Genomic DNA, 13,828 nt, shown 5'->3' with positions numbered 1-13,828 from the left:
CCACCACCACACTTGGCTAACTTTCTGTATTTTTAGTAGAGACGGGGTTTTAACCAGGTTGACCAGGCTGGTCTTGAACTCTTGACCTCAGGTAATCCACCCGCCTCGGCCTCCCAAAGTGCTAGGATGGCTTTTGTTTTTGTTTTTGTTTTTTTGAGGCGGAGTCTCGCTCTGTCGCCCAGGCTGGAGTGCAGTGGCATGATCTCAGCTCACTGCAAGCTCTGCCTCCCGGGTTCACACCATTCTCCTGCCTCAGCTTCCCAAGTAGCTGGGACTACAGGCGCCCGCCACCACGCCTGGCTTTTTTTTTTTTAATTTTATTTTTAGTAGAGACAGGGTTTCACCACGTTAGCCAGGATGATCTCGATCTCCTGGCCTTGTGATCCACCCGCTTTGGCCTCCTAGAGTTCTGGGATTACAGGTGCGAGCCAATGAGCCCGGCCTGGATGGGCTCTTTCTTAGACTTTAGCTTCATATAGTTTAGGTGTTTGGCGGTTCTCCAATCTAATGATGACATCTAGTTGCAGGGAAGGCAGATGTGTAAGAGCAGAGGGACCATGAAATATAAACACTTTAGCAAATGTGGAATAATTAACAATATTTTTAAGGTGTACCAGAGGCCAGTTTCCAGAAAATAGCTAGAAGCTACTGCCAGAAAGACCTTAGTCAATGATTTGAGGGAGGTGGGAAAGAAACTGCTAAGGCAGAGAGGCAGGTAGTTGGAACACAGAATGTATTTTAATAACAGTGACATTTCTCAGTGGTAATTATGAACACAACCAGGGTGGCAAAAACACCCTTAACCGTATAAAGCAACTGACAAACTTGAGATAGGAAAAAACTTTTTCTGGTAGTTGGATATTCAGTTAGATTAGTGCAGTGACTAGGAGCCCACAATTTTCCAGTTCAAAAGAACAAATGATGGAATGAGAGACAGGCTAATAATATGCAACAGAAAATGAGATACTATTTCTACAATTTATTTTTGATGTTTGAGAGCCATGATTCTGTATCCTATGAGTAAACACAATCTATTTACTGTAAAGAGCGCAAGAGCATTGACTTTTTTGTCACGTGATTTAAAATGCCTCATACTTTTTTATTTCTAAAGAAACTGTATTTTAAATGTTTCACTCAAGAATCAGAAGAAGAGATTTGATTTATTAGCAAGATGTATGGGCAGAAAATCCTTTTTCCGTCCAGTTAAGAAAATGTAGAGGGTATTCACTTGTCCCAGGAAAATCTCCTCAAGAAATGTATGTTGGGCTGTACTTAACGCTAAGAGTGGGCGTCTTTAACAATTCCATATGAATTCTTCTTCCTGGCTCTGGGGCTACCAAAAGCAACTTTACTAGTCATCAGAATGTGTCTGGGATCAATGTCACCCAGTGACGGGAACAGGAAGGCAGGCCAGCCTGATGCTGACTGTGCGGTTTGAGTGTGTGAGCCCACCATACTCCGGAAGTCCTCCCCACCCTACCCCTACCCACAGGCATATTTTCATGTGGTTTTCTATCGTAAGCGGGTTCCTTCCTCAGCTACCACTTCCCAGCTCTGTTCCCTGGATCCAGAGCCTTTTTTCTTTTTTGAGATGGGGCCAGGCTGGTCATGAACCCCTGGGCTTAAGTGACCCTCCTACCTCAGCCTCCTGAGTAGCTAGGACTACAGGCAAGTGCCATCACACCTGGCCAGAGCCTTTTTTTGTTGTTGTTTTCTTAGCCTCAACTGTATCTTGCACCTTCTGAGTCTTTTCAGAGCCGGGCCTATTCTTTTACACTCATTCTACCCACCTGTGTTTTTCACTCCATCTCCAGAGTGGCAGCAGCTATCTTCTTCCTGGGGGGCATCTGCACTTCTTTCTGCACTCAGGATCTGCTGCTTGCTCTGATACTTTCTGTGTCCCTCTGTCATAACATCCCATTTGCCATACATAGTGGGGAGCTTCTGTTTCAGATTGTGAGGAGGAAAGAACAGTCTCCTCAAGATGCCCTTTTGGTCTTGGTTATTAGATCAATCTCTATCTTTATTTTCAGTCTCAGAACCCTTCGTCTCAATGTGCCCCACAAGTAATGCAAACCAAGTTAGGGGAAGGCAGGACACAAAGCTCTGAGACATGTCAGGAAGGGATGGGGATGAGCCAGTCAGCATCCTGTACAGCAAATGCTCACTGCTCCTTATGGCATTTTTAATTAGAATTCTGAAACCTGGTATAGACTGAGCCTAGCTTCATAGATTGTTTCACCTCAAATCATCACACAGTTCTTACATGTGAGAACTTTCTCCTTAGAATTATCACCTTAGTGTGATCTGAAGAGCGAGTTCCCCTCAAATTTGACCTACTTAGACATTGCTTGCAAACACCCCATGCTGGAGGAAAGGCAGCGTGCCTGCTTCTTGGCTCTCAACCATGACAAATCCTAGGTTACCTTAGCAATGAGGCCGAAAACTGCAAAGAGAGCCTGACCAACTAAGCAGAAAGGAGGCCAAAGAAAGCCCAACTTCATTTATAAAATAACCAACATGATTTGATCTCATATAATGAAATAGACCCTGAGGAACAACTGTGGTTGTATAATCTTTGATTGTTTAATCTTTCTAAAAACAAGTCCTTTATGTTGTAAAACACTAGCTATTAATTAACATGGGAAAATGCTCAAACTAAAGAAGTGTATGTCCTAGTAGTATCTGCAAACCCTTTTGGGAATGTAATTCTTCCTTGGTCCTGTATTTTGTATAGTTCTGACTCTTTGCTCTCATGATTCTGACATATTGCAGGATTAGGCCCTGGGTTTGTTTCATTATCACTCTTATTTTATGTCAATTACATTTTAATGTTATCACTGTATCTTTAAATGCATATAACCATCTGATTATGCCTTATTATAAAGTGTTTTATCATCATCACTCTTTTTAAAAGAAGTACCAGAAACATACCTTTAATAACAGAGGGTTTTAAAAACAGAAAATGAGAACCAGAAGACAAAGAGTATTTTGACAGCACGCCTAGTTTGTTTGTTTGTTTTTTTGGAGACGGAGTCTCGCTCTGTCGCCTAGGCTGGAGTGCAGTGGCGTGATCTCGGCTCACTGCAAGCTCCGCCTCCCGGGTTCAAGCCATTCTCCTGCCTCAGCCTCCTAAGTAGCTGAAATTACAGGCGTGTGACACCATGCCTGGCTACTTTTTCGTATTTTTAGTAGAGATGGGTTTTCACCTTATTAGCTAGGATGGTCTCAATCTATCTCCTGACCTCATGATCTGCCCGCTCTGGCCTCCCAAAGTGCTGGGATTACACGTGTGAGCCACGGCGCCCAGCCAACAGTAAGCACAGTTTGATTTATTTTTTTAAAAAGATATTCAAGCTTAAGTGGCATTTTACATTTTATGTTTTCAGTTATTTAATAGTTTTAACAATTACTTTACACAGAACCCCCAAATTGTCCGCAAACACCATAGGTATTTCATTTTGAAAAGGATATTTTTGATAAAAATGACTGGCTAAAAAAGCAAGAAAAGCAACACCCAAAATGTGTACCCCAAGCTCATTCTGGAGGTATTCAGTGTACAATCTCTCTTGAATCCTAAGCAAGCTGGTAATGCTTGGCCCAGAATTCCCAAATAATGATTTGTGTCTGAAATTTCCCATGAGGTTTTGCAATGTTCCATTCATACCCATGACAGTCCAGAACAATACTAATCCAGAAGCATTTTTAGGTAATTGAGAGTACATTTTTTAAACACCATCTATGCACAATACAGTGATTAGGCATATTAGGGGTAAAGAGCTTAACAAAACATTGCTGAAACATAATTGCGAGTCTGCATCAAATCAAAAAGGCCACAGAAATATTTAGTATTGTATCTTAGTTTCTGTTAAGTACTTTCAAAATGTAATTAACACTAAAATAATTAGTACAAGAGAATTTGAGTTCTTGATTTTTGTTCAGAAAATTTTTACCCTTAATATATTAAACTAACATGGAAAACTTTTGTATTAAAGTCTTCCACATGTAAAACATTTGTCATTCATTCATATCTTTTTCTACTTTACTTCTTCACCAAAAATCGTGTGATGTCTGATCCATGCTTTGATGCTAGAGATTGTCTTCTCACCTGGCTTCTTTCCTTAGCTTGTCTGGCAGTTCTCTAAAAGTTAAAAAATATGCATGTGTACATGTTAGGAAAAAAGCACTGGCTACAGAAGCTCAAAAACTCTTTGTATTGTTAGTCTGGAAAATCTACACTGTCACTACACCCATTTCCCAGTGGCTGGCTATTAAAGAGTTACCAAACGACAAGGCAGAGTATCTCGGCAGCTCTGGCAAGTCCCTGAGGTCCTAGGTTCTTAGGACCAACGTAGCAGGAGAAAACATACAACTTAGGGGATGTCTTGCTACCCAGTGAGAGCATGAATTCCTCATTTGGAGAATAGGGAGGCCCTGATTCTCCCATCTAAGCGGGAGTGTTTTTCTTTTCTTTTTTTTTTGAGATGGAGTTTTGCTCTTTCGCCCAGGCTGGAGTGAAGTGGTGTGATCTCAGCTCACTGCAACCTCTGTCTCCCAGGTTCAAGCGATTCTCCAGCCTCAGCCTCCAGAGTAGCTGGGATTATAGGCACCTGCCACCACACCCAGCTAATTTTTGTATTTTTAGTAGAGACGGGGTTTTTGCCACGTTGGCCAGGCTGGTCTCGAACTCCTGACCTCAGGTGATCCACCTGCCTCGACCTCCCCAAGTGGGAGTTCTTAAGGCAACTTGGGATTACCCAATGAAGAAAATCTACCCACTTCCTATTCTCTGATCCCAGAGGCCATTTCCAACTCAACAGATGAGCTGGTATAGAAAATAAAATGACGTAGACCAGAACTGGATTCTTCCACTAATCCCACAAGTAACATTTTTCATGAGAATCTAAAACAATAATTACAGAAAGGGCTGCATTTTCTTTGGCTACTTCTTAATTCTCATATAGGTCTTGAATTTGCTACTAACTTGCACAGCTGAGAAATCAGATGACTTTTTTTTTTTCCAACTGAAGTCCATGTGAGGTGATCCACGTGGAAAGAGTAAGGACAGAAGAGAAGCTTACGGTGGCTCACACCTGTAATCCCAACACTTTGGGAGGCTGAGGTGGGTGGATCATCTGAGGTCAGAAATTCAAGACCAGCTTGGACAACATGGTGAAACCCTGTCTCTACTCAAAACATAAAAATCAGCTGGGTGTGGTGGCGGGTGCCTGTAATCCCAGCTACTCAGGAGGCTGAGGTAGGAGAATCAGCTTGAACCCGGGAGGCGGGAGGCGGAGGTTGCAATGAGCCGAGATCGTGCTGAGATCACGCCACTGCTCTCCAGCATGGGTGACAGAGCGATACTCCGTCTTAAAAAAAAGAGTAGTAAAGAGTTCATATATTATAAACATTGGCAAAGGATCTGAAATAGTTCTCAAAAATTTAAATATAACTGATTAGCATCTTTTTAAAACATCAGTGTCTTTAGCAAACAACAATTTCAGGCCTTTCTCCCCTTGCACCACAATGGCACCCACTGACCGTACCCAGTGGCAGTTAAGTGGGCTTCTGGGGTCATAAATGAATAAAGTTCTTTGGAAAACAGTTTGGTGATAAATTCCTACATTGTCAAAAATATCCAAATACTTTTGACTCAGTGATTTTTACACACGATAATCTACCTTAAGGAATGACCTCAAAATGCAGAAAACAGTTTTGTTTACAAAAAGTGTGCTTGGTGGCATGATGTATAAAAGCAGAAAAATTTAAATAAGTATTAATCAGTATGGGAATGGTTAAGTAAAGTACAGTAGAGATCTGCTCAATAGAATATTGTATTATGCAGTCATTTTAGATGATGTAAGTTATGAATGGTTAGAGAACATGAGAAATGCTTAGATCTTGCTGTAACTGAAAAAAAGTTGAATACGAAGTTGCATATTGAATATTTCTAAGATGATCTCAACAGGTAAGTCCCATTACCTTTTACTGGACTGCCTGTAAAAAATTTATCCTGGTAGATAAACAATAGTATGTGTTTTTTCCCCTCTCATTCTAAGCAACAGGTAAGTAACTACCAAAAGATGGGGCATAGTTAATTGGTTTCATACTTTGGCCAGCAATGAAACCTTTGTATGTTGAACTGAGTTGGTCCTAGAGATAACTTATCAATGTTTTCAGATATTTCAGGATATCCTTAGTTATACACAAACATGTATCACTGCCCCAATTCACCAAACTTCCAGTTTGGGTCTCATCAAGACAATATGTAAATTGTATTCATTTCTTTCTTGGTAGTGGTGCAAATGTCTTGGTCCTAGAATGAATGAAAAGGGAAGCAGCTTTTCTTGCATCTGTGACACGGGCCTTGAGAGGAAAGGCAAGTGTTAGATGATGAAAGGAGTAAAATGCGCCTCGAATCTCAGACCAGGAATAAATTCATCCACATAATCTTCCACACCTGTGTGCACAATTTTCCATCTGACTTCTCAGGATGCAGTCAAAGCTATATGAGAGCTTCACTGACCTCTTTGTGACAGACTGTGCAGAGAGTCTGCAGGTTGTCCAGGGAACACTGTCCTCCTCCCCCATACACTGGCTTGATGTGATCCACCTGCCAGAAATGTCCTTCCCCTGGGTTTCTTATCATTTCATTTAGCTGCAATAAGAATACAAGTCAGCAATTTTCAACATATACTGCAAGAAGTGTTTGTTGGTTTTGCATTGTGCAATCATGTTTATACAGGAAAATCATGGGGAAAAATACATCAGGAGAGCTTTGAATAGCTTTTATTGTGAGTAGAAGAAACCCTCTGTTTGAAGTTTGAAAGCAGTAAGATGTGTTTTTTTCTCCCTTACCTCATTTTGAAAGAATTACAAGAAAATATAAAATACCAAGACTCCTGACAGATTGGGAAAAACTGGTTTTTCTGCACCTGTAAGTTAGTTTATATATTCACTAAACCAAATCTAAGAAAAGCATAACAATAGGTTAGAAATTTAAAACTTCTCAATACTACTGAGTCAAACAATCTTTAATTGTTGACCTAAATGCTTTTGTCACTACACAATGGCAGTTTAATGTCAATAGCTATTACCTAGAACTTTTATACTATTCACCAGAGAACTTTCCAAGTTACGCGAACTGGAATGAAATTTCTAGAACAAATATCTGTAACTTGCATATTTGGAATAATTAAAGATGACCATTTAAAGTAGCCTTTATTTAGGCCAGTCCATATATACACATTTTATATTTAATCAGTGATAACCTACATTAAAATGGGATGTATTTTATCATTTTACCTGAGGTAGTAAAACCAACTCACACCATGGAAATGCAGTTGTCTAAATATCACAGAGATGAGTGTGGCACTTGCTTTTATTTCCTTCAACTTAACGGCTGCTGGCCTTGGGAACCCATGATTATGTATAAAGCCTGTTTAAGAAAGCGTGTCAGGCACAATGACCTGATCAATAGTGCTGGCCCATGAGGAGTCACAAGAGGCAGCAAGTTGGAGCAGTAAACTTTGTCCAGCTGACCTTTGTTACTGCCTGCCTTATCTTCTCTTCTGTGCTGAACTTCCCAACTACTGTTAGAAGAATGTATTGATTTTTGTTTTCGAGGTTGGCATTGTAAGAAGCTACTACAAATGGCGGTCTTGTGCATCAAGCAAATGGCATAGTCTTAGGAAAAAAAATCCATTTTGGCTTTGCCTTTTTAAACCAATTCCTTCTCTCTGAGCAGCCCCCACTCTGACAGACTCAATAATTCAGAAGATGCTTCTTTAGTTTTTCCAAGCAACTGTAAGGCAAATCACTTGGGGCCACTCTTGGATATCCGAAATTTGCCCGCCTCTTGAAAGAATCACTTGATGTGGTAGTGTATGCCTGTAATCCCAGATGTTTGGGAGGCTGAGGCAGAAGGATCGCTTGGTCCAGGAGTTCAACATCATCCCGAGCAACACAGTGAGACCCCAGACCCAATCTCAAAAAAAAAAAAAAAAAAAAAAAAAAAAAAAAAAAAAAAAAAAAAAATATATATATATATATATATATATGTGTATAAAATCACTCTCTTTAACTAGTCCTACCTAATTCGAGTCTATTGTGTTCCTTATTCTCAGAGCACTTTTGTTTTGGATGTCTATTATATTACTTCTGCATTCCTGGACAGGTTGCTTTCAATGACCTTGAGTCATTTTGTTGCATGTCTTCTGGAAGCCATCACACTGAGAGAGCAGTAACTGGAGTCTGACTGACATCCCTGGGATGTGTACAATATGTCCCTCACCAATTAGACCACAAGATCTTTCAGGAACTCTGGATATCATTAGAGAAATAGTGTATTTCCCTGTCTCTCAGAGACATGCGAATTCATTTTTACAGAAATGCTGATTAATTCATTTGCTCATAATTCAGCAACACTGTCCTAGGTAAATAAAAATACATAATTTGTCTAACTGGAAGGAATTCATCCAATATTTTAGTGGGCAGACAGCGGCTGAGGGGTGATTCTTCTTAAATTAAGCACACTACAAAATTATATTTTATTTAGAGATGGGGTCTCGCTCTGTTGCCCAGGCTGGAGTACAGTGGCACTATCACAGCTCACTGCAGCCTTGACCTTCTGGACTCAAGCAATCCTCCTATCTCAGCCAACCAAGTAGCTGGGACTACAGATGCATGCTACCACACCCGGTTAATTTTGCTTTTCTTTTCTTTTCTTTTTTTTTTGGAAAAAAGGGGTTCCACTATGTTGCTCAGGCTGATAACTCTTGGCTCAAGCAATCTTCCCACCTTGGCCTCTCAAAGTACTGGGATTACAGGTATGAGCCAAAGCCTGGCTTGCTTTGAAATTTAGAATTGTTCAGATAGCAAGATTAGAAATCCAACTGAATTTTGGAAATGAAAGTGAATACTGATGATAGTGTGCTATAAATAATAATTTGTCATAAATTGGTGTATTAAAATTACATTTTTCAATGCAATGAACACATATATGTATGTGGGTATATATACACATACATAGCCTTCTGATTGTGATGGACTACATTTCTGGGTTATCTGTCTGCCCCTTGTCATTCAATATTAACATATGGAAAGGGGAATTGCCAGACCCTAGGTGCCTCTTGATACACTGCACCACCTGTTAAGATCTTTTCCCAAAATAACTGAATGAGAATGAAATTAAGCCTCTAGATCTTACAATTATTATTCAGAAAATTGGGGGAATAGAAGAACATGTCAAACAATACCTTGCGATACAGGGAGACAAATCCAGAATGGCAAATGATCCAGTATATTCAGCCATTGATAGTATAAAAAAGGAATGGGGTGCTATTATAGATTAAATGAAGCATAAGAAGCATTATAATCAAATATACTATGTGGGTGACATTTTGATACTAATCTGAACAAAGTAACTATAAAATGCTTTTTTTTTTTTTTTTTTTGGAGACAGAGTCTTGCTCTGTTGCCCAAGCTGGAGTGCAGTGGCATGATCCTGGCTCACTGCAACTTCTGCCTCTCAGGTTCAAGCGATTCTTCTGCCTCAGCCCCCGAGTAGTTGGGATTACGGGTGCCCACCACCACGCCTGGCTAAATTTTTATACTTTTAGTAGAGATGGGGTTTCTCCATATTGGCCAGGCTGGTCTCAAACTCCTGACCTCAGGTGATCCACCTGCCTTGGCCTCCCAAAGTGTTAGGATTACAGGTGTGAGCCACTGCGCCTGCCAAAAGGCGTTTTTGAGACAACCTGGGAAACCAAGCATAGACTTAGTATAATTAAGGAATTGTAATTGTGTTGGGTGTGATAACTCGTACTGGGATTATATTTAAAAGAAAGAGAGGAAAGGAAATGAGGACTAGGAAAGAGTGCAGGAGGAAAGGAGAAAAGGAAGGGAGAGAGAGAGAAAGGGGAAGAGGGAGGGGGGAAGAGGGGAGGGAGAGGAAAGGAAGGATAGAAGGAAGGAGGTCTTTACCTGTGAGAGATACAGAATGAAAATATTCAAGAGTGAAAAGAAATATCTGGAATTTTCTTTAAAATAATCTAGGAGATGGCCGGGCGTGACGGCTCATGCCTGTAATCCCAGCAGTTTGGGAGGCTGAGGCGGGTGGATCACCTGAGGTCAGGGGTTCAAAACCAGCCTGGCCAACATGGCAAAACCCCATCTCTACTAAAAATACAAAAATTAGCCAGGCGTGGTGGCACATACCTGTGATCCCAGCTACTCGGGAGGCTGAGGCACGAGAATCACTTGAACCCAGGTGGCAGAGGTTGCAGTGAGCTGAGATTGTGCCACTGCACTCCAGCCTGGGCGACAGAGTGAGACTCTGTCTCTAAAATAAAATAAAATAAAATAAAATAAAATAAAATAAAATAAAATATTCTAGGAGAAACAAACAAGTGAGTCAATGGCAGACAAAAATCAATGCCAAAATGCTGGAAACTGTTAAGGCTGGCTGATGGACATATGGGTCCATTATTTTCTCTCCTTTTATGTATTTGAATATTTCCATATTAAAATGTAAGAAATAAAGTTAGAGAGTCAATATTCATTACTCAGTACAATGCTGCCTTCTATCTATCACATGATTATAACTTACCTGTTCTAATGGGAGCTTTGAAGTCCAGGTAGCATCCAGAAGTTTCTTCCTCTGACTTTTAGGGGCATCTCTCAGACGTAAAAAGAGTTCTTGTGCATTCACATTACAGAGCTGACACACACCACGTTCAGTTTCAAATACTTTGGCTCGCAGGTAGCTGTTATTAGATCGAATCCAAAACTCTTCCTGACATTTCAGAGAGCAAAACCGTGAATCCCAAGCGTTCACCTTACACGCTTGCTTAGTCTGGCAAGTGGGTTGCTGACAGTGAAGGCAAAGTGGATTTCCTTCATTATCCACAGCTTGCAAATAGCCTTTGGATGTAGAGGGCCTCACAGTGAGATCTGCCTGCACTGTGTATGGATTTAGAAATGGGACACAGGCTCCATCTTCAAGAAATTTTCTACAATTGAAAAAACACTGAATAGGTAACTAATGAATGAATACTCTAAATAGCAATTGCTTCATATAAAGGTTATCAAAGTTTCTATACGGATAAATAGTAAACACGGATCACAGTGTAGAAATAAAATAGCTATAGTCAGCACTCTATATTCCATGCCATGTAAGGAAGAATGGTGTGTTACAAAAATTAATTTGAATATAAATATGTTGCCTCTCTTGGGAATTTAGATGCTCTCATGTTAAATGATCTGGAAACATGTGAAATGTGAAAACATGTGAAACATCTGGAGAAGCTGTTAGAAAATGCTTCTTCAGGCTGGGAAAGGACAGCCTAATGTAAAACCCCAACTAAAGCTTAGTGGCTACCCTGCTCCTTGAATATATGGGGTCACACACCTCATTAGCTCAGAGAAGTCATTACAAACTCTCTCCTCCAGCCTCTGCTTGCACACAGGAAACAGAGTCACAGCCATAAAGTGACAGAGTGAAATAGCTGACAGTGCTGATAGGAATTAGAACAGAAGACTTGCTCCTACAGGTAAACGCAGAGTTGATGAAATTAAACATGCTAGGATACAAAACATAATAGGATATGTGCTCAATTTGTTAGAATAAAAGAAAAGGTACACTACTCAATTTTGTTAGAAAGTCCTACTTGGGAAGTAACAACAGCTGCTCTATTTTTCCATGGTTGTTTGAAAGAGTTAAAAGAAAGACTTCTAATGATGGAGCTCAAGATTGAGGGACAGAGCCCAGATTTAACCTCAGGTCTCCTGGCATCTACCCCCAAGTCGTGGGGCAGGTTACTTAGTCCACCTGGTCTCAGTGTCCTTCCTCATCTTTAATGTTTAAAATGAGGACACCAGGTACCTTAACAGCTTGCTAGGACAACTGAAGAGCTACTATCTTGTGAAAGTTCTTTGTAACGTCTAAAGTGGTCACGCAAAGGTGAGACATTATTTTGAATATCAAAATGTAAAGGAGTGGAATTAGTACTACTATATACTAGCAGTAGAAAAACCTTACTTTGTGAAAGGATCCTGTGGCCTGGACTCCTTTGTGATCAGACGGACATGGCCCCCAGTATTCTTCACTTTATCCACTGAAGCTATGGCAACATCTTCTTTGGTTATGTATCTAAAACAATGATATGTTAAATAGATTCCCTCTATCTCATAAAAAAAAGTCTCTATTGCATGTTCACATTGTTCCTTGCAAAAGCAATAGAAGAAAAAGCAAGCACAATTCTATTCACTGTGCTAAAACTCAAGTTAGAAAATGGAATTTTTACCCTTTATCTTGGTGTTCATTATGTGAGAAATACATTTCTTTGTTCCAAATTAGTTGTCTCAAATTTCTTTTTCTAAGAAATTCAAGAGTCATTCAATATCCTTTGGACCAATTTTCATTTAGGGGAAAAAGGAGTGGGTGTGAGAATAAGAAATGATCAAATATACACACAACTGACAGCCTTAAGGAAACTGTTTGGCAAGCTGTGCACAAAATCTCTAACTGTATTTTACTTCCCTCTTCGTCATCCCTTCAAGGCTTCTCCAAATCACCTTAGTCAGTTATAATGGTGTATCAGTGTTTGGGTAAACTGAGTCTCTTTTCAGTTAACTGGGTTCAATCACATCTTCTGTAATCTGAAGGTTGTTTCCCTTATTATCAGCCCATACAGGGTTTATGGATTCTTCCACAGAAATAAAGCCACCCTTCATGTGGGATTCAGAACCTTATTACCCAACACTAACAATACCACACAATGGTTCAGGGACTAGAAGTAAAGAGAAGTTATTCCGATTAAAGGTGATGGGGGAATTTAAGTTGGTGAAATGCAATTACCCAATTAATTCCTTCCAATTATATTAATTGGCCTACTTTCTCTGGTGGTTTACACCTATTATAGACTTTTTTGGAAATTAGTTTAAACATGAATTTCTTAATACTATTGAATGCTTCTTAATTAGGCAGCTTGACAATAAAATTAAAGTTCAATCAAAATGGAATTGTGCAATTGTAGGTAAAATTTTAGAAATTTGCTTTAAGTTATTAGGATAGATTTAACAAACAGGTTTCCCTTTTAAAATAAACTATTTTATTCATTTTTGATTAGGTGATATAAGCACATGGTTCTAAACTCAAAAGGCAAACAAGTGTGTTTATGGTGATGAATAATTTTCTCTCTCACTCCTTTCTTCCTTTTGCCCCTCCCCAAAAGTTACCTCTGTTGCCAGTTTTGTTTTTATTTTATTTTGACTCAAAATGACCTTGAGTCATTTTGTTGCATGTCTTCTGGAAGCCATCACACTGAGAGAGCAGTAACTGGAGTCTGACTGACATCCCTGGGATGTGTACAATATGTCCCTCACCAATTAGACCAAAAGATCTTTTAGGAACTCTGGATATCATTAGAGAAATAGTGTATTTCCCTGTCTCTCAGAGACATGCGAATTCATTTTTACAGAAATGCTGATTAATTCATTTGCTCATAATTCAGCAACACTGTCCTAGGTAAATAAAAATACATAATTTGTCTAACTGGAAGGAATTCATCCAATATTTTAGTGGGCAGACAGCGGCTGAGGGGTGATTCTTCTTAAATTAAGCACACTACAAAATTATATTTTATTTAGAGATGGGGTCTCGCTCTGTTGCCCAGGCTGGAGTACAGTGGCACTATCACAGCTCACTGCAGCCTTGACCTTCTGGACTCAAGCAATCCTCCTATCTCAGCCAACCAAGTAGCTGGGACTACAGATGCATGCTACCACACCCGGTTAATTTTGCTTTTCTTTTCTTTTCTTTTTTTTT

The 13,828-nt window shown here is 39.8% G+C and overlaps 1 protein-coding gene across 3 annotated transcripts in view; it reads right to left on the bottom strand.

Moving 5' to 3' along the window:
• Window positions 1-716: 716 nt before the first annotated feature.
• Window positions 717-13,828, bottom strand: part of ZRANB3 (zinc finger, RAN-binding domain containing 3) — a 338,584-nt gene continuing 325,472 nt past the window's right edge. For 2 of the 3 annotated variants that reach the window (XM_011970281.1, XM_011970284.1), the window contains exons 18-21: window positions 12,041-12,151; window positions 10,610-11,012; window positions 6,527-6,658; window positions 717-4,141 (exon numbers count right to left, since the gene is read on the bottom strand). In XM_011970281.1, the coding sequence (XP_011825671.1) occupies window positions 4,043-4,141; window positions 6,527-6,658; window positions 10,610-11,012; window positions 12,041-12,151 (745 nt within the window). In that variant the 3' untranslated portion in view covers window positions 717-4,042. The remainder of the gene's footprint in view (window positions 4,142-6,526; window positions 6,659-10,609; window positions 11,013-12,040; window positions 12,152-13,828) is intronic. The other variant, XM_011970283.1, reaches the window with a different exon arrangement.

Source organism: Mandrillus leucophaeus, unplaced genomic scaffold (assembly GCF_000951045.1).
Source record: "Mandrillus leucophaeus isolate KB7577 unplaced genomic scaffold, Mleu.le_1.0 Scaffold94, whole genome shotgun sequence".
Taxonomy (NCBI): domain Eukaryota; kingdom Metazoa; phylum Chordata; class Mammalia; order Primates; family Cercopithecidae; genus Mandrillus; species Mandrillus leucophaeus.
The sequence above is the reverse complement of the archived record's forward strand: the minus strand, read 5'-3'. Positions and strand labels throughout refer to the sequence as shown.